This window comes from Dendropsophus ebraccatus, chromosome 15 (genome assembly GCF_027789765.1).
Source record: "Dendropsophus ebraccatus isolate aDenEbr1 chromosome 15, aDenEbr1.pat, whole genome shotgun sequence".
Taxonomy (NCBI): domain Eukaryota; kingdom Metazoa; phylum Chordata; class Amphibia; order Anura; family Hylidae; genus Dendropsophus; species Dendropsophus ebraccatus.
Genome location: NC_091468.1, coordinates 40,882,445 through 40,908,953, shown reverse-complemented (window position 1 = coordinate 40,908,953; position 26,509 = coordinate 40,882,445). Strand labels below are relative to the sequence as shown.

The window sequence follows — 26,509 nt, the reverse complement described above, 5'->3', positions numbered from 1 at the left end:
TGTTTTGTCAGTGGTGGCCCCCTCAGTGTCCTGTCAGTCGGTGGTGGCCCCCTCAGTGTCCTGTCAGTCGGTGGTGGCCCTCTGTGTGCAGTGTCCTGTCAGTCGGTGGTGGCCCCCTCAGTGTGCAGTGTCCTGTCAGTCGGTGGTGGCCCTCTCAGTGTGCAGTGTCCTGTCAGTCGGTGGTGGCCCTCTCAGTGTGCAGTGTCCTGTCAGTGGTGGCCCCCTCAGTGTCCTGTCAGTGTGCAGTGTTCTGTCAGTGGTGGCCCCCTCAGTGTCCTGTCAGTCGGTGGTGGCCCCCTCAGTGTCCTGTCAGTCGGTGGTGGCCCCCTCAGTGTGCAGTGTCCTGTCAGTCGGTGGTGGCCCCCTCAGTGTGCAGTGTCCTGTCAGTCGGTGGTGGCCCCCTCAGTGTGCAGTGTCCTGTCAGTCGGTGGTGGCCCTCTCAGTGTGCAGTGTCCTGTCAGTCGGTGGTGGCCCTCTCAGTGTGCAGTGTCCTGTCAGTGGTGGCCCCCTCAGTGTCCTGTCAGTGTGCAGTGTTCTGTCGGTGGTGGCCCCCTCAGTGTCCTGTCAGTCGGTGGTGGCCCCCTCAGTGTCCTGTCAGTCGGTGGTGGCCCCCTCAGTGTGCAGTGTCCTGTCAGTCGGTGGTGGCCCCCTCAGTGTGCAGTGTCCTGTCAGTCGGTGGTGGCCCCCTCAGTGTGCAGTGTCCTGTCAGTCGGTGGTGGCCCTCTCAGTGTGCAGTGTCCTGTCAGTCGGTGGTGGCCCTCTCAGTGTGCAGTGTCCTGTCAGTCGGTGGTGGCCCTCTCAGTGTGCAGTGTCCTGTCAGTCGGTGGTGGCCCTCTCAGTGTGCAGTGTCCTGTCAGTCGGTGGTGGCCCTCTCAGTGTGCAGTGTCCTGTCAGTCGGTGGTGCCCTCTCAGTGTGCAGTGTCCTGTCAGTCGGTGGTGCCCTCTCAGTGTGCAGTGTCCTGTCAGTCGGTGGTGGCCCTCTCAGTGTGCAGTGTCCTGTCAGTCGGTGGTGCCCTCTCAGTGTGCAGTGTCCTGTCAGTCGGTGGTGGCCCTCTCAGTGTGCAGTGTCCTGTCAGTCGGTGGTGGCCCTCTCAGTGTGCAGTGTCCTGTCAGTCGGTGGTGGCCCTCTCAGTGTGCAGTGTCCTGTCAGTCGGTGGTGGCCTCTCAGTGTGCAGTGTCCTGTCAGTGGTGGCCCCCTCAGTGTCCTGTCAGTCGGTGGTGGCCCCCTCAGTGTGCAGTGTGGGAGCAGGAGGTTGTGCAGACACTATATATTGGGCTCTATTCACATTGGTGTTGTTACATTCTGGAGGATCAGACACAGCTACACCCCTGTGAGGCTGTGTGTGCAGATTCTGTTGTGATGGTGGAGCAGGCAGCCTGCTTATACCTTCTAGTCAAGTGACGGGAACATTCTGCATATGAATCACAGAGCCCCCCCCCCCCCCCCCCCCCCCGGTTATCTTGAGTAAAGCGCTGGTATCACTATATATAGAGACTGATGTATAACAATATTGGAAGTTGTTATAGTTATCATGTATTGTGTTTTGTTTTGTTTTTTGTACCTGATTATTATAAAGTAATTTAAACTGTATAAAACTTCCTACATTACATTGTGCTAAACTTCACACGTCAGGCGTTGCTCAGTGGAGTGTCGGCACAGCGAGGTGTCACCGTCACTTCTGGTGTCTCTGCTGTTTTCTGATCCGTCCACAGTGATCTGTATCCTATCCCGATGATGGGCCCCTTCCTGCAGCCGTTCTATCACATCCCCTGATGAAGTGTGAGCGCTGCTCCTCACCTCTCCTCCCTTCTCAGGCTTCTGCTGTCAGCGTTAGGTTTTTCTGCAGACACTTTTTTTTTTTTTTCTATGTAGTGAATTAATGCAGTTATGCAAATCTAGAGACACTGAACTGCCTGACGATAAAGGGGACTTGTCATCACTTGCTGCGGCATTGGTGTATATGTATTAATAGGTGTAAGCTCGCTGGGCCGGTCCCCTCTACAATGCTGTATCTTCTCTGTGTCAATGCATGACCCATAGTAGCGGTCCCATTGGGCGGCCACATTAGTCCTAGAAATTTGCCACTGATATAACCTCCACCTTTTAAAGGAGAAGTCCGGCAAAAATTTTTATAAAAGTATTGTATTGCCCCCCAAAAGTTATACAAATCCCCAATATACACTTATTACAGGAGATGCACATAAAGTGCTTTTTTCCCTGCCCTTACTACTGCATCAAGGCTTCACTTCCTGGATAACATGGTGATGTCACTTCCTGGATAACATGGTGATGTCACTTCCTGGATAAACATGGTGATGTCACTTCCTGGATAACATGGTGATGTCACTTCCTGGATAAACATGGTGATGTCACTTCCTGGATAAACATGGTGATGTCACTTCCTGGATAAACATGGTGATGTCACTTCCTGGATAAACATGGTGATGTCACTTCCTGGATAAACATGGTGATGTCACTTCCTGGATAACATGGTGATGTCACTTCCTGGATAACATGGTGATGTCACGACTCCCAGAGCTGTGCAGGCTGTGGCTGCTGGAGAGGATGATGGCAGAGGGATGCTCAGTGTCCCTCCAGTGCCCTGTGTCCCTCAGTGTCCCCCTGCCATCATCCTCTCCAGCAGCCACAGCCCGCACAGCTCTGGGAGTGTGTTCTACACTCATACGCCTTAAAGGGGTACTCCAGCAAAAATCTCTTTATTTCAAATCAACTGGTTTCAGAAAGTTATATAGATTTGTACTTCTATTTAAAAATCTTAAGTCTTCACATACTTATCAGCTGCTGAATGTGGTGTATTCCTATCAGTCTGACAAAGTGCTCTCTGCTGCCACCACTGTCCGTGATAGGAACTGTCCAGAGCAGCAGCAAATCTCCATAGAAAACCTCTCCAGCTCTGGACAGTTCCTGTCTCGGACAGAGGTGTCAGCAGAGAGCACTGTGTCAGACTGAAAAGAAAACAATATTTCCTGCAGGACATACAGTAGCTGATAAGTACTGGATGACTTGATATTTTTAAATAGAAGTAAATTACAAATCTATATAACTTTCTGAAACCAGCTGATTTGAAAGGAAAATATTTTCACTGCATAACTCCTTTAAGTAGCTAGGAATATGGGGCTAGAAGACCCAAGGGAACTCATTTTAACGCTAAGAAGACATCAAAATAAGCATTATTGTCCGTACTTGTCTTTTTGTCTTTCTGAAGTCCTGTATTTGGCTTTTTGTCATCTTCTCCTTCATGCCCAGTTCTTATGCAGTACGAGGAGCTTGTTTATGTTGGTTATGATATGGCTTATTCAGAATAAATGGCAGGTTATTCAAGGTTAATGGATGGAGTGGTGAACCGTCTCCCCAGCTCTGCACATGGCGGCGGGGTAAGAACACCTCACATTCTCCGTAATGCTCCGTCCATTTTCTGAGCCTCCTGCGCTATGAATAAGTGATGAAGAAATGTCTATTCAGATAAAAACTTCTCTGCTGCTCATCTCAATGCGTCTGCGCTGGGGGATGATTCCCCTTCTGTGTTCTGACATCATATCCATAGCGAACTGGCATGTAGGTGCACACTGTCACAGTCTAGTGTTGGGTCCCAAGTGCCTGTAGTCACTAGGAAGCACCCCAGCTGCTGCAGAACCTCTTCTGGAAGAGTTAGACGCATTACATCTCTATTGATGTAAAATCCTCATCCTTATAGACAGAAGTCTGCGGGAGCTTAGGTCTAAGTTGTAAGATGTTCTGCATCAGCAGGGACCCAGATCTGCATAATATACATAGAAGCTGCCAGAGGAACAGGGGATGAATGTCATATTGATAGGACCACCACCATCACTATTAGGGTATCAGCCCCCCCTGCAAACACAGGAAGGGTCTGAAGGGAGTGATGGTGCAGCATAGACACCACCATGTGTGATGGTAACAGCCATGGGTGGAGCGGCACCATGCACACAGGAATAGGGATCGGTGGGGAGGACATGTGCAATTCACTTTGTAGCAACATCCATCTCTGTTACCTAACATCACATTCTCCTATTGATTCAGACATCTTAATGGGAAGTGACTTATGGTAGGATATCTCCAGCATAGACCTTGATAGCGTCTGAGGGTCACACATTATTATCTGCATTCATGTGAGTGGGAGCTGTGGTGGCAGTAATACCTGCTCTGAGGCGCTCGGCTCCCATCCTCCCTGTGACTGGAGATTGCACTGTCATTCTTCATCATTGCAGCAAGACGCTGAGGTAGAAGGAGACATTGTTCATTACTTGTGAGGAACATGAGGTGTAAACACTGTGATAAGCAGAATCAGGCAGCCACCGGCCGACATGCACACAAGGAAGATACAGCCGAGATTATCACGTTTTCTCAGCCCCTCTTACATAGCATATACATTGTGCGTGTGTGTGGATTGTCAATTTTTATATCTTACCCCACACCAATCCATGGGAGTGGGCAACAGATTCTTCTTGTAATGCATGCAGATTCAGGCCATGTTCACACAACGCAAGTAAAGTATTGATCACGGATGTTTTTGCTGATTTGCAACACGGCCATGATTAATACTTTACTTACGGTGCTGCAGCTGAGGGAATTCCGGCCGCAGTGTATACACTCCAGCCGGGATCCCTAGCGGCGCCACAAAAAACTGACACGTCAGTTTTCTGCGGCCACTATTCATTGAACAACGGCCGCAGAGAACCCGTAAGCTCCGGCCGCACGCTCCATTGTATGCATCAGTGAATTGGGATGCGGGTGCGCACAGATGCGCCCGCATCCCAATTCATTAGAAGTGAAGATAATATGGCTGGGATAATCTTCTCTCACACCGGCCGTTCCATGACCTGGCCGCATCGCAGAACGGCCGGAGTCTTACGCCATGTGAACATAGCCTCATTGTACATTTGCGGACAAATTGTGATGGAGAAGGATCCAGCCTTATTAAGTATATGTATGAGGGAGGCAGCACCCTTTAAGGGTACAAACACACACACCGTATACGCAGCAAATACGCAGCAGATCTGCAGCAGATTTGATGATGTGTTCAGTTATTTAGATCTAATCTGCTGCATATTTGCTGCGTATCGCAGCAGTAAATACGCTGCGTATATGGTGTGTTTGTACCCTAAAGGCAATACTCACCTTTGCAACCTATTTATTGTGGGGCCCAAAATTAAAAATAAAGAATTTTTTATTATCAGCCTTGTGTAGAAGTAGTTTTATTTCTGCATCTCCTATACCGAGCTATATATCATTGTATGTCATTGAGTATAAGACAAGGTTTTGGAAGTTTGGATATAGGGCCCTTTTGCCGATTATCGATAACAACGGTTCCTAGAAACGCTCCTTCAGCCGCTTATTGGCTGATTGGGTCTTTTGTGCGGCAGTAAAATCTATTGTTACAGGCTGCACATCTCTCTGTGTAAACAGGTGACACACGGCCAATAACAATGAACGTTAATGGTCCGGCCATGTAATTTATAGTGCCCTGTGAGGACGCTGCAAACAAGCGCTGATCGCCCACAGATCGTTTAAAGGACCTATAACCTTTTAAGTAGCGGCTAATGGTTTATAGAACAGGACACCGTTGTACACAGTACAGAGAGAACATCTATACTGAAACAAAAGGGATCAATCCCTGAAGAAGGATTACTTATATGAAGGGGGCTTCACTGGGTTTTTAGTATTTCCTTGTGTATCCTCTAATTCTAGCCTCCCTTGGATTGAGAACGTTTTGCAAGAAGACCTCAGTTTTTCAGAATTGTGACTTGGTGTAAGAGCATTGCTTTGGTTTAAGAGCTCCCTGTACTGGGTGGGAGGGGGGGAGGGGCATGGTCTGCATAGCAGGGTCTACAGCCCTGTACTCTGACCCAGGAAGTGTCCCTTACCTTCCAAATCATAGCAGATCCACTTCAGGCTGTGGCTTGCATCAGGGGACAGGACTGTGAAGATAATCTCTCCATAGCTGTAACCCCTCTCTGTCCGGACAAAGTGTGCTGCATTTATGTGCCCACATCTGCCCTGTCATTCCTTTATCCTCCCTGCAGTCTCTGTCAGTCCTTGTGTTTCCCATCCTCTCCATTCCTACTATAATGTGCCTGCACTTACACTCAGCTATTCACACTGCTGCTATAATGTGCCTGCACTTACACTCAGCCATTCACAGCCATGCTGTATAGAAAAGTTTCTGTCACTGTCCTCCTGCACAGCTCTGTAATTCTCACTTCCTGATTGGTCCATGCTGAACACACACCCCTTCCCCACTGCTGTCATGTGACCACACAGACCTCTGACAGCAGCTCTGCTCCTCTATTCTAGCCTGTTGTACTACGCTGCTGCGTTATGGAGATCTGCAGTTCCTTCCTGTATCTACAAACTGCTGCTGTTTTTTCAGGTTTATGCCCTTACTATACATTATACTCCACATGCTGATTGCTATACTGTACAATAACTTATAATATCACATATTCAGCTGTTTCTCATTGTTTGTTTTATCTGTTTTACATGTTGTTCAGAATAAAAAAAAAATCATAATTTTTGGGGTGTAAAACCAATTGTCTGCATTTCAGGTATTTCTTATGGTAAAATCTGCTTTGGTTTAAGAGTGGATTCGGATTACAAGCACGGTCCCTGAGCAAATTATACTCGTAATCCAAGGCACCTGTGTGTGTGTGTGTGTGTGTGTGTGTAAGATAGATAGTCCGACTGCAAACACACTGTTAAGCCTTGGAAATGTGAAGCTGATCGGCTGCTATGACGTATGACGTATTCATTGTGATCGGTTCCCTTTACGCCATTGCTTACAGGATCAGTGGCTGTGTAGTAAATACTTTTAATGTCCTGTGTCTTACCGGCGTTTCCCTTTAAACAGTCTCCTACCCCATATACAGTACTTTTTTATGACACTGTCACCTAGAGACAAGGGTTATATTGCAGAATGCTGTTACCTGTAGCAGATGTCATCGGTCTGTTATCTCTCACATGCAGCAGATAGTTCTACTAGTGAAAGTCTCTTCCATTTATGTTAATGGGGGATATTTTGGCAGCAAGTACTTGGATTTTCAACCCAAATCCAGATGAGTGGGACAGTCACAGATATAGGACTACTCCTTTGAGGAGGATGATCCTATAACGGCACAATCGCTAGCACTTCATTGTCTTGTTTACAATGTCACCTAGAGGGTTTAAAGCCTATAGGAAATCCTTAGCGGCTGTGATCACCATGCTTCCTTCCTCATATTGCCTGAGCAGCGTGCTTGTTTTGTCTCACCCTATTATTTTCAGTGAATATGTACTTTTAAGTTGACTGCCAAATATGATCCAGTTATCTCTGTTTATTCTACCCTAGAAGTGAATAGACCATATTCATCACATGCAAAGTTCTGTTGACTTTAGAGGCCGTCAGACTGATCCGTGAGAAGCCATCGTTAAGCAGGTCCATGTTATATTATATGTTTCCCAGAAGCCTCGTGTACACAGCAGCCCTGTGTACTGTATGGCGGCACACTAATTTCCCTGCAGGGACTCCATGTGATGCCCTATGGCTTAGAATTATCTCATAATATGTTTGATAGTGAACCTTGGCACAATAGCACCTCCTTATGCCTCTGTATGGGATTGGGGCACATAGAATTACACTAAGGCCCTGTGCACACAGAGAAAGAGCGGTGGAATTGTCTGCCACGGAATGCCGCCAGCCTCCGTGTCATAATGACACTCTATGGGAGGCGAGCGCTGCATCTCTCAGCGCTAAAGAATGAACATTACCTTCCAGGAAACAGAACTTGTATTGGTTGTCGCACTATTTCCTATTTCTAAGGAAATAATTATTTTTTTTTTTTTTTAAAAAAAGGATTTTCTTGGACTGTTATATTGATAGCCTACTGCATAGGCCATCATATACTGACTGCTTGAGGTTCCAAAACGTGGTAATGCAGATGAGTGAACCTCAAGCTTAGGTTTGTCTGAACGTTCTGCATTTTATTACCGGTGGCTGCAGTTCGGTGCAGCTTAGGCTGGGTTCTCACTACGTTTTAGCAATCCGTTTTTTGTAAAACGGACACAAAAATGAGGTTGACTACGTTTTTGTGTACGTTAAAAAAAATGTATTTGTTTTGATCTGTTTTTTTTTTATATTGGAAGTCAATGGAAAAATGGTTCAAAACGGATGCACATGCAAAAGAAGGGTCTGTGGAGTCTCAGTTACGAGCCTCAAAACACGGGAAAAGCCAGATATTCCTCCAGGGGAGGGAAGCCTATTGCCAAGGGGATGCCTCCCAGTGGGGAGATCACCAAACCACCCTGATACGTAGCCCCTTAAGTCCCACTTGGTTGCGAGTATTGGAACATAAATAGGGAAATACCAGGGTGGCCCCTTTTGCGTCAAAGTCTAACTTTGTGGCGAGTATTGCGACATGACAAGGGTTTACCAAGGCAGGCATCCATCCACAGACAATCGTTTCGGGGTAGTTGCCCCTCGTCAGTGTGGAGTAGGATTCTGGCTAGCAGGGGCAATGAAAAATAGACCAACAAAACACAACAAAACCGATGCACACAAAGTTTGAAAAAAAAAAAAAAAAACGGATGAAAAAAAACGTAGTGTAAACCCGGCCTTATTTACTTTTTTACTCTGTGATTCGTGAAATATGGTCTGTAGTTGCTTGCGTAGTGCTTCTGCACTTTTTTTTTTTATGGATGTGACATCTGTTAAGCACGTTCCGCACTAGGACATGTCCTATTTTTTTCGCAGAACAGATTTCAGATCCGTGAAAAAGCGGAACGTGTGAGTAGCACAATAGGATGCAGTGGGCACTAAATTGATCCGTGACTACGGATCCGCGATCACGGACAACTTTATGGGACGTATGGATAAGACCTTTAAAGGGAACCAATCGGCCTGTTTGGCTGATATGGTTCCCTGCATCGCTGGATAAAGCTGCCTGGATAACATGGATATGGCCTATGGCTGTAGCCATGTTTTCCAGGACTTCCTAGTGCCATAACCAACTTCTTCAGCCACCGGTAATCAATTGCAGAGCGTTCAGGTTAAGACAAACCTAAGCATGCTCGAGGTTCGCTCATCTCTTCTTGGTACCCTCACTGATCATCTGATTGAAGTGGCTGCAGAGCTCTGGCCAGTGCTGCCGCTCTTCCTTTCATCACAGACACAGCTCCGTACATTCACTAGTGGCTGCTCCATGTATTGCAACTGATCCCATTCACTTCACTGGAACTAGCTGCAGTACCAGGTACAACTGATAAGACGTATATAGAGGTGTCTGAAGAGGTCACTCTAATATTTATAAGCGTTTGATATAAAAGTCCCGATAAACCTTTTAAAAGGAACCTGTCATCAATTTCATACAGCCCAAACTACAGGCAGCATGAAATGCCAACTGGTTCCTTGTCTACAGCCATATATGATCCACTCGGAAATGCTGCAGCAGGGATAGTAGTTTCAGAGCTGTTCGGGTCGGTCCTCGTGGCGTACCTTACTTTGTTGGCCCCGATCTCTCATTGTACGGGGGGGACATGTCAGGGTTTCTGCCGCCTGTGGTTGGTGCCGCATGTAATAACCTATTGCCAGGTACTGCAGATATTGTGTAACCTCTTGTTCACATTAGTGATGTTTGTGCAGCGGTTTCAGGAACAGTGTAACCAGTGTATGGGAAAGGTTTCTGAAAACAGTGCGGTAGGAAACTAGTTTATACACTCGACCACAATAGTTTATTTTACACAGAGCCTCCTGTTGCATTGTCTGATCCCTGTAGGTTGGATGATGCTTAGGCCGTGTTTCCACCTATGCAGCGATAACCACACACAGATATTATGGGAGAAATGGGAGTGTGGTTTCTACTACGTACAGAACACATGTGTGGAAACGCAGCCGAGAAACGCACAACCTAAAAGACGTGCAGTTTAAAGGGGTTGCTCAGGCTGGGTTCACACTACGGTTTTTTTCATCCGTTTTTTGCGAAATGAAAAAACGGATGCAATTGTGTTCATCCGTTTTCCCATTGACTTCCATTGTAAAAAAAAAAAAACAACATTAAAACGGATCCGTGTTTTTTAACGGACACAAAAATGAGATTAAGTTTTTGTGTACGCTAAAAAAAGGATCCATTTTGATCAGTTTTTTTTTTTTTTTTTTTACAATGGAAAAACGGATCAAAACGGATGCACACAATTGTATCTGTTTTTTTTTTCATTCATTTTTTGCAAAATGAAAAAAAGAGATGCAATTGTGTGCATCCGCTTTTCCTTTGGCTTCCATTTGTAAACGGATCAAAACAGATTAGTTTTTTTAATGGACATAAAAATTTTGAGGTTGATTATGTTTTTGTGTATGTTAAAACTGATACATTTTGATCCTTTTTTTTTTTTTTTTTACTTTTCACAATGGAAGTCAATAGAAAAACGGATGCACACAATTGCATCTGTTTGAAGAAGGGAAAAAAAAATTTGCAAAAATGTAGTGTAAACCCAGCCTTAGAAAAACATGAACCTTTTCTTCCCGTCACAAAAATATGTTCATATATATTTTCTTTTGTATGCTTAAATTTTCACTGTCGTTTATAAAAAAACTTTTGACAGGTCACAGAGACATGTCAAAAGTTTTTATTAGTCCATGTCTGAGTGTTCAGACCTGTACTGATCGGGGGATAGAGCCGGGAGAAGACCGCAGCTGCAGTTCATCCACTCTGCCCTCTGAATTAAAATAAAAAAAGGTGTCAGACCAAGGGTAGCTTCACACGTACCGGATCCGCTGCGTATTTCACGCAGCGAGTTTGCAGCTAAATCCGCTGCGTGTATGGGACCTGTCTCTTTTAACCGCCCGCAGCCCCGGCCCCAAGCATACATTACCTGCTCGGTGCCGCGGCTGTGTGTGACTCTCCCCTCGCTCCCCATCAGCCAATCGGGAGTGAGGGGAGGCTGGAGCGTCACACACAGCCGCGGGGCTGCGGGAGGCGGGGGTGGTTAAAAGGGCCGGATCCCATACATATATGGTATGGGACCCATTCAGCTTCACAGTACAGGATCCGCAGCAGATTTCGCTGCAAAATCGCAGTGTGAAATCCACTGCGGATCCGTTACGTGTGACGCTACCCTTATAATGGACTTACTTTTTTTTTTAAAACTCAGAGTGGGGAGAGGACCTGCTGCAGCTGCAGTCTTCTCCCGACTCTATCTCCAAATCGGTACAGGTGTGAACGCTCAGACCTAGACCGATGTCTGAGTGTTTTTTTTTTTTTGTTTTTTTTTATAATGGGACACTTTAAATTCATATGCAGAAAGTACAAAGTCACAAATTTATGATAGAACAGAAAGTTCACCCAAGTGCTTGGACGGTTAGATTAGGTCTTCACGCTAAGGCCTTATTCATACGTCCCGTAATCTAGGGATCCCTATTTCAGTATTTGAGTTAGTGCACATTTTTATTTACTGGGCTATTCACACGATCAGTAGATTACAAGGACTCAAACTAATGCTGAAAAAAAAGACATGTCCTAGTGTGGACCTAGATTTATTTATTTATTTTTATGGATCCTTTCATAGAAATCGACTAGATCTGCTATTTTTTTACGAATTGTAACCTGTTTGGCGTCCGTATTTCCCGATTTCCGTAAAAGAATACAGATGAGTTATAATTGACATGTTGAAAGAAATAAAAAGGGTTTACTGAAAAAACTGCTGTACTGCATATGCCCAATCCATCATTTTTCCGCGGATTGTACGGGTGGATAGCGGGAGGAATCTACAGACTTGGAAAAAAATACTCAATATGTACATAAGGCCTAAAACATAGGGCTCTTAAGATCTAGACGTCCCTGGAGACTCTCCAATGCTCGAGAAAGGGGAGGACCCTAAAACCCTATGTCACTTCCTGTCAGTGTAGAGCGAGAGCACGTCCAGATCTGAAGAGCGCCATGTCGTAGCATGAAGACCTGATCTAACTGTCCGAGCACTTGGGTGAACTTTTTTTTTATCGTGAATTTGTGACTTTGTATCTATTTTCTTTTAGATGATTATGTAAAAAGTACCAATTTTTTTTCCTCCTTGCTATATTGGAATTATACTGTGGCCTACAGCCCTCTTGATGTGAAGAGGGCTAAATTGTAATACCGCACATAACCAGGGGTGGTGCTCTACCCTGTATAACCCCTTTATCATACTTGCGGTGATGTCATTACAAAATCCGGTGATGCACATAGAAACCTGCAGTCATTGGCATCAGGCTGTGTATCAGGTCATCCGATTTTTGGCTGTGCGTCAGGTAGTGTATGAGAAAAATGTTATAGCAGCATCTCTACAAGTTAATCCACATTTAGCAAAATATAGCACTCTACCTTCCTGATATTCATTCAGTGCGTAGAATGGTTACATGACTAACTTTTCCTACAGTCCTTTTGTGGCAAAATAACAAAATAAAAATAATGCACTGACTAGAGCACTCGGTTACCCCTGGGAACACGTTGGTTTTCTGTACCTTGAGAAGCCGTCAGTACTGACTCATTTAGCTTTCTTCTGGTTTCCTATGTTCCTTGTATAAATAGGCGTCTCATCCTAATACAAGTCTCTGTAAACTTGTTCTCCTTAAAGGAGAATGATATCCTGATACCTGCTTAGCTGGAGTTTACCCAATATTTGTCATTTATTATATATGTGGGGGAAGGGATACCACTGTGCCATCTGTCTACATGGGCAGTGATGTTAATATAATGTATGCCGTGCGGTGAAGTGTGTACTGTAGGTTATCTCATTACAGTGGGAGCTTTCAAGGGTGGAATATACTGGGTCACGAGTGGACAATTTATTTTTGGTTACTGTGTTGGAGGAAGGAAAAATTGGAAGACATAAGGATCAGAGCAAATATGATGAATTATAAGGGCTAGATTAGTGGGTCAAAGCATTGCTTGTAGAGGTGTACTCTGTATATAGTTTGTACCTACTAAAAGTGCTCTAAGAAGGGACCACCAGTGATTCAGCATGGTGGTCTGAGAAGGGGTTAAAGAGAATCTGTCAGCACCTGGGCTCTACCTGAGGTGCCAACAGTGTGCTTTAGCTGTCAGTCCCCTTGTGAGCATGGTATCTTTTGGTAATTTTTCAGTGGTTTATGCGCCATCTCTGGTCTCCTACCGTATTGAAGAGTCAGAGGGGAATTGTGGCTCAGCATTTGTGCCACACTTAAGCACATCTCACTAGTGCTTCTTCCTTCCTCTCCTTAATGAATAATCTCTGCTGCCCGGCCTCCTGCACGGCTCATTCTGTTAGCCAGTGGGACAAAAACTACCTAGAACATACAGCTGCTAAGTACTGGAAAACTTGAGATTTTTTTAAAGGGAACCTGTCACCCCCAACCCCCGCCCCCCCCCCCGTGCCGGGGTGAAGGCCGCCTGACCCCCTCCGCCCTGCTAGAGCCCCGGATACTTACCCCATCTCGCCAAGTCCTGTTCCTGGAGCCAGTTCCGGTATGATCTACCCGTCTGAAGCCCTGTGCGCGCTGCTGAGATGAGTGCGACGCCAATAGAGAATGAATGGAGCCGTCATTCTCTGAGTGTCGGACTCAACTCAGCAGCGTGCACGCCGGCTTCCAACAGGGATATCTCTGTCCCAGGACCGACTCCAGGAGCGGGACTTGGCGAGATGGGGTAAGTATCCAGGGCTCTAGCGGGGGGTGAGACTGCCTTCACCCCGGCACGGGGGCTGACAGGTTCCTTTTTAAAGAAGTAAATTTTAAATCTGTGGCCCTTTCTGGCACCAGTTGATTTGAAAGATTTTTTTTTTTTTTATTATTGGTTGAACTACCCCTAAAAGGGTATTACTATTAGTGAAAACAGAGTTACTTTTCTTACAAACAGCTTCACCTCAGTCCCCAGGTTGTGTGTTGTATTACACTTCAGCTCCATTCTCTTCAATGGAATGATGTGGGCTGGGGATGTCTGTACAGCTAATGTTTTCCTGCACATTACCCATCAGCTTTTTTTTAATACTATTTTTATATTGACGTCAATGGGAAAAAAAAACTAATATCATTAGGGCTGCATCCAGCTTCTTCAGTGCTCGTCAACAAATGCCGCATGCTCTGGTTCGGACAAACCCAATTGGGCTTGGGGTTCGCTCGTCTCTAGTAAGGGCTTGTCCAGCTATTAATATTTATCGCCTAGGTCCTACTTGGCAATCTCTAGCAGCTCCACTAGGTAATGCATGGAGTGGCGGTGCACATACACAGCAGTGTTGTAGTGGGAACATTACTATTATGTTGCAATCTCTGGCCTTGGCTTGTTGCGTCTTATATGTGTATAATACTGATCTGTGAGTTTTCCTGCATCTAGGAATCCGTGCATTGATGTCTAGACGGATTCTTTCTCCTTCCGCCATTGTGCAGTGGTCGGAGTATTTATTAGATTTTGCAGGTGCCATAGTAAAGGTCAGTTTTGAGAAAATGAGCCAAATGCCTTTCAATGGGAAAGAAAATAGATGTGATTTATAGCATCTCTTCTCAGCGAAGTCCTACCCGCTGGGCTAAGTGTCCTGGCATTGGCTCTGACTATTGGTGCCCAGTGGGAGATGGAGGACTGTGTGAATTACAGTGGTTAGTGCAGCAATTACCTGGAAGACTTTGCTGGGCACAAAGTCCGTCGCCATAAATTGTTCTGTGTAGATTAAATTAACTGAAGTGACACAAAGGAAAACCCAGTAGGTGGCAGCCACAAAGTGTAAGACATATCCTCCGATTCCGGCTCTTTCCCTCATAGTTCTGGTAGTCAGCTAAGATCCTGCTACCTACATTCAGGATACTGCTATGTATAGGGAGTGGTGCCGTGGATGTGGTTGTCCTGTTACAATCTCATTATGTCGATTGTTGTTCGTTGGAGTCTATCCTTCCTGTATGTCTTCATGCTGAAGTTAAAGGGGTTATCCAGCGCTACGAAAACATGGCCATTTTTCCCCCTCTCTTGCCTCCAGATTGGGTGGGGTTTCAAACTCAGTTCCATTAAAGTAAATGGAGCTTAATTGCAAACCGCACCTGAACTGGAGACAAGAGAGGGAGAAAAGTAGCCATTTTTTTGTAGCGCTGGATACCCCTTTAAGACGCAGGAAAGCCTTTGAATGTGTTGGGATGAGGATTGTGGTGGCAGAGGGGATCACGTCCTCTGCTACTCCTGAATGTTATAGATTGGTATTAGGAGGACTATATAAACCGTTCATGCTGAGCACAATTCTAAGATATTCTCAGCTATTTTGCTCTAGAAAATCGCACTAGCTTTCTGCGAGATTTGGCAAGTTGATCATAGCGCTGGTTTTATCCATACAAACTGTTGCAAATGAGAATGATCTGTAAGATTCTTATGTCTGGTCTTACTTTCTGGTCCCAATTGTTGTAAAAGGCCAGGAAACATGTCTCAGCCTCTTTTAGCACATTTACATCCATTATACGGTCATTGTGCGGTGACCCGATTCTTCTTCTTGCCATACGGGAGAAGATAACAAACCTGTCCCGTAGTTATTAATGCAGGGACAGATATATTAGGCTGGATTCACAACATATCCAGCTGTATGTTGCCACTATACATTGGGAAATCCATTCTATCGGTCTCAGTATAGTCTACCGGTGACTATGTATAATCTTTTTATGAAACACAGGTGTTTTTTTTTGTTCTTTACACCGTGCCGTTCACTCTAGGGCTGGGCGATTATAGCCTAAAGCAACATTAAGATTAATTGAACATGTAACCTCGATTACGATTATTGAGCAATTACGATGATGAATGAGTTGTTCATCAACAACTTGACCTCAGATTAACCCTCCCAGCATTACAAAGTTGCAGATAGGGACTTGTTTATATAAGCCATCTCAGAAGGGAGGGGGAGATGTATAAGAAAAAAATCTCACACACAGTTTTTTGTGTCTTCAGCAGAAAACAGCTGCTCAGAACTAGGGGAAGGAGACTGAATAGATAACAAGTATGGAATAAATTGTTAGTCTGGCCATGGGCAGCAACATATGAAAAGTTAGTTTCACGTTAAAGTGGTGTTTAACTCAAACATATATAGAAAGGTTTCTTAAAAGCCTGCTTTGCTTTGCTACATTAACCCTTCACAGTGGTGACAAGGTGCTTTTATTGAACCCTGCCATTATTGATCCCTGGAGAGTCCCTACCATAGTGCACAGCCATTTCTCATTTTCTCTGTTTTCAAGGGGACAGAAAGAGAGCTGGGCTGTACTCGCATAGGCTTTTCCTACTTGTCTTGTCAATCACAGTATAGCATCTACTTCACTTTGAGCCACTGAACTGAACAGGCTCTCACTCTCCTGAACTGATGATATACACATTACTATGGATGGCATGGGGAGGCAGAAAGGGTTAGTGATGCACAGGGTTTGTCAGAAAGAAAAAAAAATACCAAAAGGAAATGGTTGCATTAAAAATACTGTTTCTGAAGGTAAGCCTGCAAACTATGGCCAAGGGAGATTTGATACAGGAGGTAGTGCTGTATACATACAGCAAGGAAAGGGTTACACTAAGCACTGAGACTACTGTTTAGATAAGAGGGAAGCCTGATAGCTTGGACAGTAAGGACATGGCCACATGGGCTTTCTCTTTCTCCTCTCCAGCACTTATGTTAGCCACCACTCCAACTTCTTTGTTCTGTCTTCCTCTGTCTGTTACTAAAGACAGAATTTTACTTACAGCAGGCAGCGAACAGCAGATTGTGGAGAAGTGAGACACCTAGTGGCCTAGATATAGAATTTTTGGTGAAAAAATGCAAGCGCTATGGCCTTGTAAACATGAGAAAGAAAAAACGAAAGCACAAAAGCGTAAGTCCTTGAAGGGTTAAAGAGCAAAGGAAGCTTGCTGTTGCCTAGTAGGATTCTTTTTTCCACCATTCTCCCCGTGTTGTTTGCTTAGTTACTTGATATAAGGCGTCTGTGGAGGAAGAGGATGTAATGTGCACATGGGCGGCTTATCTCACAGTAACAGGAGGGATGGGCAGCAGTGTGCTCGGGCCCTTCATGGAGGATCCTTTACTGATACTTGATGTAAGGCCAGACTAGTAGACTTGCAGGACGAGCTTCTAGTCAGAGGATCTTATTACTTCTGTATATTATACCTATTGTCATCTGTTAGGATGTTGTTGTTTTTGGAATACTTAAACTTTTTGCGGCCTCCGTCTGGTAATAAACGGAAATGATGTCCCAATACATAAGTATTGCACTCGTTCCTGCCCATGTGTCAGATGGGATTGCATTGTGTTTCAGTCCTGAGCTGTTTATGTAAGTCACTCTCTTATTATAAGGCACTATAGGCCTTTCTACTATCTTTATGGTTCTCTCTGTATTCTGCATTAATGATTCTTGTTACCAGTTATACCTATGACCTGTGTCTGTAGCCTATGCCATGCACTTTCATATGTTGAAGGCAATGTGCCAACAAGAGTTGGCTGCTGCTGCCCCTTGGTGTGCAATAGAAGCTACTGTCTATTGGTGGTACATAATTGTGTACACATCACTAGAGATGAGCGAACCGGCCGAGGTTCGGGTTCGTATGAACCTGAGCTCTCGGCAATGATTCCCGCGGTCTGCCCGCTCCGTGGAGAGGGTGGATACAGCCCGAGGACCGCCTAGAAAACTGGGATACAGCCACAGCCATAGGCTGTATCCCAGTTTTCCAGGCGGTCCTCAGGATGTGTCCACCCTCTTCACGGAGCGGGCAGACCGCGGGAATCAGTAGCCAAGAGTTCAGGTTCATATGAACCCGAACCTGGGCTGGTTCGCTCATCTCTACACCTCACCTGCAGTATTAAGGGCATATCAGGGGGTGGCACAGCCCCTGCAGTTTTTGATGATTTTTATTTCCTTATTCAGAAAGGAATATTATTAATCTGTTCCTTAAGCTTCCGGATCCTTTTTAGACTCGTTCCTGACAATATGGCTTCATATTTAGGGCATACTATATCCCAGGGCTATCCCAGAACATCCTTCCACCGCTGACTGCAATATCAGCCAAGATTTTTTTTATTCAGCTCTGTCTTATCCAGTAACATTTTGTCACTAAGTGCATTTTTTTGTTCTCTTCATTGGCTATAGTGAAGAGAATCCTTGCATTATACACAGATTGTTGTGTTGTGTCTGTACAAAACATGTTTGTCTGTAGAAGCTGGTTTAGCTGTAAGATAGTGGGGAAGCTTATGGTCACCTATGGATGGGTGACCCACTTTTTGGGGGCTGTCTATAGTTTAGGGTTTTGGATTAGTTTTTCTGTCATCTCTGTTGCAAAGGTAAGAAGTGAGTGGTGTTATTTAATTTGCCGCTGTGCATTTGTCTGCATTTATGAACTTTAGGTCCCTTTGACACCTCAGTATAAGGGTATGTGCACACTACGGAATCCGGGCGGATCACCTGCCGCTCGGCACAATTCCGCCCATGCCATAGACTCCATTCTATACACGGGCAGATTCCGCCGTCCACCCAAAGAATGAACAGGTTCATTATTTGGACAGACTCCGCCTGTGCATAGAATGGAGTCTATGGCATGGGCGGAATTGTGCCGAGCGGCAGGTGATCCGCCCGGATTCCGTAGTGTGCAAATACCCTTATTTGGATTCGTAATTGCGGACAGTATAGTACCCTTTAATTTGGATGGACCCTTTTCATCTACAATTGCATGGCTCCAACCATTTCAATCAATGGGTCAGTGCAAAATGGGAATGGATACACGTTTGAATCCAGTCTGTTGTTGCGGATCCGCAATTATGGACAGGATTACTGATGTGTGAATAGGGCCATGATTAAGGAGTGTATCTCCGCAACGCGTAGGCGTTTGTTTTTATTCAGTATGTTTATTTTTGTTTGATGTTGGGCGCAAAATAAAGATTTTCTTATTTTAAGGAGCGGTGGACTTCACCTTTCCAGTGAATAGGGCCTTACCGTGTGTACGAACAGAAGAGTTCTGCTGGCATCAAGACCTGGACTGTCACTCACTGAGTGGACGTGGTGACTACCCTTGAAGGAAAATGCTTGTAGTGACAGCGAGAGACAATTGGTGCTTGCTTGTACTCAACTGGGAAAGGCGGCCTGCATCTATCTATTGGGATTGTAAATTCAAGGCAACCAAGACACCACCCTATTTTCCTGGAACTGTCTTCATTCTTGTGCCTGCCTCCTGGGAAGTACTGATAAGTGTTACCATACTAAAGTTCATCCGAGTGAGTGAACTTGGTTTACGTTAAGGGAAATTCTAGCCCCCTGATTAGTCAGTGGGACCTGCCAGGAGGGGTTCCCCCAGATTGTTGTGCTGATGCTGGGGGTGACCATTGGGAGAGTGGGAGAAGCTTCCCAGACCAGGGCTGTGGAGTGAGAGCTGGAGTCAGAAAAAAATGTACCGACTCCAGCTTTAAATGTAGAACTGAATTTTATAAGTTTTGCTCATGAATATATATTATGAGCAACTTTCTAATAGGACACTGGCCCTATTACATAAGGGTGGTCATGGAAAAGTTGTCGGTTACTATTTGGCAGTTTGTTTCTGAGCTGGAAGAGTCCATTGTGTGGGGGGAGATCTGTGCTGTTCTCTTCCTGGATGCTTGATGACTGTATAGGAGCAGCAGTGTAATATGAAGATATCCTGTGTAATATAGAGGAGGAGGAGAAGACATAAGTAGTGTAGCTGTAACCTCTGTCCTCAGTGTGGTGTTTTCTCTCTGGGAGAAGATTGTGTGTTTTTCTTCAGTGTTCTATGGCTGCAGCTGTGTGTGTGTGCTATGGCTGCAGTAGGTTGTGTGTGTGTGTGCTATGGCTGCAGTAGGTTGTGTGTGTGTGTGTGTGTGTGCTATGGCTGCAGTAGGTTGTGTGTGTGTGTGTGTGTATGTGCTATGGCTGCAGTAGGTTGTGTGTGTGTGCTATAGCCGCAGCAGGCTGTGTGTGTATGCGTGCTATTGCATTCCCCCACAGTTACCTTCTATATCACTGTGTGACCTCTATATCCCTATGTGTGACCCCTCTCTAGATCACTATGGCTGACCTCTATATCACAGGGATCTGGCATTGTTAGCAGTGTTTCTTCAAGTATGGTGAATATTTAGTTAGAAACATAGAAGATTGTCAGCAGGAAAAGACCACCTGCCGCATCTAGTCTAGTTGTGAGTAGTTCAGGACATGGAGGCTGGAGACTGGCTGCATCCACTGCGCACACAGGAGAAGCTGCTTTATATACAGTATTCCTTTATTCCCTCAGAAGTTGCCCCAGGATCATGTAGGACTTTAGGGAGAAGCTGCTGAGCCAGTGTGATAAATAACTCCCCTGGTATATGACCGGCCATTTATGAAGGAGTTTGAGTCGGTCCTGATAATTCAGGAGTCTGAGTTGGAGTCAGAGCTGCAGCTTACCGACTGTTCAGCCCTGTCCCAGACTGTGTCCAGCATGGCGCTAAGCGTAGGCTATGTGTGAGCATACGACCACCTATCTCTGTGTGCCTCCACTCCTGGCTCTCCTCCTCCACTAAGTGACCATATATTGTCCAGGATAGTGAGTGTGAACATCGCCCTAGTGCTGGGTTATGTGTTAGGAAGCAAGAGTGTGCACGAGTCTTATGTAACATCTGCTGTAATGAGGCCGCCCCATTTCTTCTGTAGTAAACATTTGCTAATTTCCTTTTCATCTATATTTTGACAGGAGTCTATTCCTTGTAATAAATGAGAAGCTGTTCTGTGGCGTCTAGACAGGAGTGTTAGAGCCAAGTGTAGAGGATCGGGGGAGACACATCTAGATTGGTGCGGGGGGTGTAGAGCGGGCACCCGCAGCGGCCTGTCAGTCTCTCATTTCTTGTTTTTGAAGAATTAAAGCAGCAAATTCATTAATTTTTTTATTTGAACTAGATATGATACAGCTCATACTTCCTCTCCGTCAGACATTTCAGTATTGTATATGTAACCTCTGTGGGCCCTGGTAAGAGGAGGCTCAGCCTTGCTATAAGGAAATGACATCTTTATCTACAGGATGGGAGATTACTAGATGATCTATGGGTGTGCTACTGCTGAGACCCCACCAAACACATGGTAATCTCCAACCCGGCAATATAAACACTTTATATGCTGTGGAACAGGACTCGCAAAGATTCATCTGGGTACTGAAGATATATTTCTGGACGTTTATTCACACACACAAAACCAAGTGACATGTTTTGGCGATGTACTAGCGCCTTCCTCAGGCTCCATCCTAGGTTAGGAGCCTGAGGAAGGCACTAGTACAGCGGCGAAATGCGCAACTCTGTTTTATATTTCTGGACATTTATTCACACACACAAAATTGAATGACGCATTTTGGCGATGTACTAGGTTAGGAGCCTGAGGAAATCGCTAGTACATCGCCAAAACATGTAATTCAGTTTTAGGTGTGTGAATAAACGTCCAGAAATATATCTTCAGTATCCAGATGATTCTTTGCGAGTCCTGCTCCAAGGCGTATCAAGTGTTTTTATTGTCTGGTTGGAGATTACTACTATTGACAAATACATTGTGATCTCTGCCTAAGGGTAGGTTCAGACGACAGAATCCACCCGGATAAGTTCAGGCGGGTTCCTTGGCTTGTACCCATTAACGGCGGCGCGCATATCCTCCAGCTCCATAGATACCATTCTATGGCCGGGCCGAGTCTGCGTTCCGCCGCAATAATAGACTTGTCAGTTCTTTGGGCGGAATTCGTGCTCACCGTGAACAGGTACGAGCGACGGAATCCACCTGAACTTATCCGGGCGGATTCGGTAGTGTGAACCTACCCTTAGACCCCAAGCAAGGGCTCTGGATTTAAATGCTACATGCGATCAGTAGTGTTGTGCCTATCCTTGCACAACACAGTCAGTTTAGTCTGACTGAATCTTCTCTTGTGATTATTTATACTTCGCCTGCTACACTATATTAACGCCCCTGTGTGTTTCTGTTTGTCGTCTTTACCAAACACCTGGTGTAAGGTTTATTGTCCCCAAGTGAATACAGTGGTAGCCTGCATGATCACTCACTGCTCCATTTACTGTCCTTACGACCTCCGTACAATAAGAGTTCAGTGCTCAGAATTTTTTGGAGGTTTCATAGAAAATGAGTGGAGAGATGGCCATGTTGCTGCTTCATTTTACTGAACAACCCCCCTCCCCCCACCCCAAATAGTTAGTGTATGGTGTATGACCTCCAGTGGGGGAGGGGACTCATTGCAGACAGTATTTTGCAATGATGTCCTATAAAGATTCCTGAAGAGGTAGTAATGAAGCACTTTTATGAATTACCCACTTGTTCTTCTGGTCTAGCATGTATTAAATATACTTCGACACCTTGGCTTGTTGTACTTTACTCCTTCTGCGTGAATCACCTTTTATTTTACATAAATATTTTATTAGGCCACTCCTAGAGCGCAATAATTGTTTTCCTGACACTTTGATAACATATTACATCATACTTCAGTTTTTTCCCCCCCATGTTTCTTTGGTTGGTCCCATATAAGAAATCTATTGGAGCCTGGAGAGCTGAGTGAACTTTGAGCACGGTCAGCTTCCTCTGAACCCCAGCCTACGGGATTTGGTTAGTGATGGCTGCTGACATTGGATGCAGCCTTAGGGAGCACTGGAAAACATGGATGCAGCCCATTGTATCCATGTTTTTGAGAACTTCCTAGGGCCGCATTTAACTTCTGCAGCCCCCACTAACCAAATTCCGCAGGCTGGGGCTCAGAGGAAGCTGACCGTGCTCAAACTCCACTCCACTCTAGACAACAGTAGGATCCATGTGGGTCATGTCGATCACTGGCTTTAGTCCCTTGCAATGGCACAAGGCTGCCCTCAATTGACATGATCCCCCAGAGACAAGCTAATATAAGACCCCAGCAATCTGCTTCTATGGAAGGTCAAGGCTATCTCCTCCGTGGAATAAACATACTCTTAAGGGAGAAATGTTTAGTGTTACCTGTATACAGTGTGTATGTATATATAGCTATAAATAGTGCAATAACCCTTCTTTTCTGTGTTTTGCAGACTTTCAGGAGTGGAGTGAATTGAAGCAATTCTTTGAAGCGCACTATTCTCAGATTTATTTTATCTTCTATGAAAATTTCATTACACTGGAAAGTAGCTTAAAGCTAAAAGGTATCCCTTCATTTCTTCTGCCTCTGCTTTATCCCTTGTATTTTGCTTCTGGTCTGGTTGTATACAGTATTGTATGTGCTTATACAGTGTGTTACTCTGCCGCTCCTCCCTCTAGGACTCATAGGGAAAGCCTGTGAGTCCTGCTTTCCCCGCCCACACAGGGTGATTGACAGCTTGTCTCCTTATTCTGTATATGAGAGATTGCACAAAGCTCAATGCACTGGAAAGGTTTTCCATGTAATATGCTGACAGCACACGTCACTTCTAGTTCTCTTCTTCATTGGGGAGCAAGGATTCTACATTCTGGTGCTGCCTATGGAGTGGTTCTCTAGTATGCTTATATGTATGAGAAGGAAGGAAGGTAGCAATAGGGAAATCATTTTCTTCATGTTAACAAAAATTTACGGCAGCCAATTTTACACCTTTTAGTACAGCAAACAATGCCTGCTGGTAGGGAAACTACACTTCACTTAAACTTCCTATAGCTTAAACTTCCTATCGCTTCTATAATTAGAGATGAGCGAACTGCTCAGACTTTTGGTCCAAAAGCCGTTCGCTTTCTCGTCATGCCTTTGATCCCGACCGCATACTTGCACTCACGGGAATATGCGGCCAGGATATTCCAGGGAATCCCTGTTGAGTTCCCTGGAATATCCTGGCAGCATATATGCGGGAGCGCAAATATGCGGCCGGGATCAAAGGCATGATGAGAGAGCGCCGACGGTCCGCTCATCTCTAGTTATAATACAGAATGAAAGCCAAAGGGTAACCTTAAAGTGGTACTGCCCTCTCAGAATCTTATCCTCTGTCCACAAGATGAATTGTGGGGGTCCCAGTTGCCAGACACCTACTAATCCACATGCCTTCTCTTATAAATAGGGGATAACATGCTAGGATGGGGGAACCCCTTTAATTGTAGTGATAATGTAAACTACTGGATTAAAAGCTTTCCGGGGCATCTGTCAGGACCTCTGGTGGGTCCGGTGTACTGAAGGTGGCAGGCCCCTACTGAACATGGTACCTTTTGTAAATGTGTTTGAGGGGTAGTTTCGATGTAGTCTCTGGTCTCTTACCGTAGTGAAGTGCTTTGGATCGCCTCACCACTGCTTTCTCCTTCCTCTTCTATATTTTCTGCTAGTCTGCCTCCTTTTCTTTCTCGCCATCATCGCACGTGCACAGCTCCTCCGGTCCACTGCACCCGTGTGAATGGCGACGACGGGTAGCGCACAGTCTGGAAGATCAGCACTGCGTGCATGCACAGTGATGATGGCAAAAGTGAGCAGAATGGCGTCCGGCAGAAAATATTAATGTAGAAGTGGAAGCGCCAAACTACTACTCCTTTTTGACACTTAATTACAGTACGAGACCTGAGATTGCACGGAATCTACTCCTTGCACGCATTAAGGTAGTAGGCTCACAAGTGGCCTCCCACCTACAGTACGATGTCAGCACCTCAGGTCGGGCCAGGTCCTGACAGATTCACTTTAAGGTTTTAGGTTTACTGCCCAGAGTGCTAATATAGACTACAGGCTTTCAGAAGAGCCCCACCATGGTAATGCTGAGCTGCTCCTCTTCATGAAGTTAGTGCGTCATATCAAAATGGTGTATTGATAGAACAGCTAAATAATTCTTCCAACATAACCATAATTCTTAGGGTGATATTTTGGCACCTTTTCACTTCTTGTCTTTGTCACATAGTTTAAAGGTGTCCATACATGCAAAAGAAAGTCCACCGAAGCAAAATGTTTGTAATTGATGTAAGAGGAAGAAAATGGTGTCTGACCAGCAGATTATTTCCCTCTAACCATTGAGAGCATATGCTTGGCCAAACAGAATATACAATTGTATCGGGAAGTCCGGAGGGATGGCTGTTTGGTGGACTCTTTATACCTTGACATATTAGCAGAAATACATTTTAGGCTATTTTCACATGTGCATTTGTCATTGGTTTTGAGCAGATCCATCTACATGAAGGGATCTTTAAAATGAATGACGTAACAGGTGCAAATAAAACCGTCTTCCATTGACATCAGTCACAATGGAATGTAATTAGAGAGGAGCGCAACTGGAGCACGCTTGGGTCCGATCGTTCAGCATTGAATACCGGTGGCTGAAGAAGTTAAATGCAGCCCTGGGGAGTCCTGGAAGACATGGATACAGCCATAGGCCATTGTCTGTATCCATGCTTTCCAGGACTCCCTAAGACTGCATCAAACAACTTAAGCCACCAGTATTTAAATGCCGAACGATCAGACTTGAGTTGCATTCTTTAAATTCAATGTTTTATTTCTGTTCAGCCTGGAATCTTGGCTTCTAGTACTTTGTTACCTATAAATAGGGCACAGTCTCCCTCCCTCCCTTGTTATCACCGTAAGGATCGGACACTTGTGCTCATGTAACTTCATGATTCATTCATTGCTATTAAACTAAACAGACTTGACACCTAACTCTTTGGAAAGACTGTGATTCTGCAGGAGAGACACTAGTAGTTGTGTCACAGCTCACATCACTTAAAATTACAGTCATTTAATTGGATTGTGAAGTATTGGATTAACATAACTATAAGATCACAATTTAAGCTTAGTTATGGACATCCAGATCTTGTGAAATATATAAGGAATTTTTTTTTTGTTTTTCAGGGAATAAATCTCAAAGGGAGGAGCTGGACTCCATCCTATTTCTTTTTGAAGTAAGTATTTTTCTCACATTGATGTGATCATTGGCAGAAGCCTAGAGTTTATGTATTGTATAAAGCAATCCTGCAGAAGGAACCTGTACTTACACTTTACATGGGGCAGGCCATAATTTTTTTTTTTATTTTTATTTTTTTATTTGAACGCTTGTCTCCTTTGGTTAAATTGATTACGACTAGGCGATCAGCTGATCACTTTGCATTCAACTCCTGATTAGGAGGAGCAGTGATAAGACCCCACCCCCTCTGTCTCTGCAAAGCCAAAGACATCATTATAAATGTAGGCTGTAATAGGAGAGCCATATAGGAGAGGAAATGGGAATTATTATGGCATGCCACATCAACCAACATAGGTGTGCACAAAAGCCTCTACATTACTTTCCAGTATAGAAGAAAAATATTTATATGTGCAACTAAGCTGTTTTTGTTCTGCCACACAAGCTATTTCAATGTTCTGACACGTCACCTGGCCGTTGCTGATCTTCCCTTTTTAAACAGGTTATCCAGGCTTAAAAAAACATGCTCGCTTTCTTGTAGAAACAGCACCACTCTTGTTCTTAGTTTGGGTTTTGCAGCTCTGTTCTATTGAAGTAAATGGAGCTGAATTGTAATACCACGCACAACTTGAGGACAGGCGTTGTGTGCTGTTTTTGCAAGGAAGAAGTTGTGAT

The 26,509-nt window shown here is 44.9% G+C and overlaps 1 protein-coding gene across 3 annotated transcripts in view; it reads left to right on the top strand.

Annotated features, from left to right (window-relative positions):
• Window positions 1–26,509, top strand: part of RALGAPA2 (Ral GTPase activating protein catalytic subunit alpha 2) — a 206,921-nt gene that overhangs the window by 1,085 nt on the left and 179,327 nt on the right. For all 3 annotated transcript variants that reach the window (XM_069955233.1, XM_069955234.1, XM_069955235.1), the window contains exons 2-3: window positions 23,036–23,146; window positions 25,786–25,835. In XM_069955233.1, coding sequence (XP_069811334.1) covers window positions 23,036–23,146; window positions 25,786–25,835 — 161 coding nt within the window. The remainder of the gene's footprint in view (window positions 1–23,035; window positions 23,147–25,785; window positions 25,836–26,509) is intronic.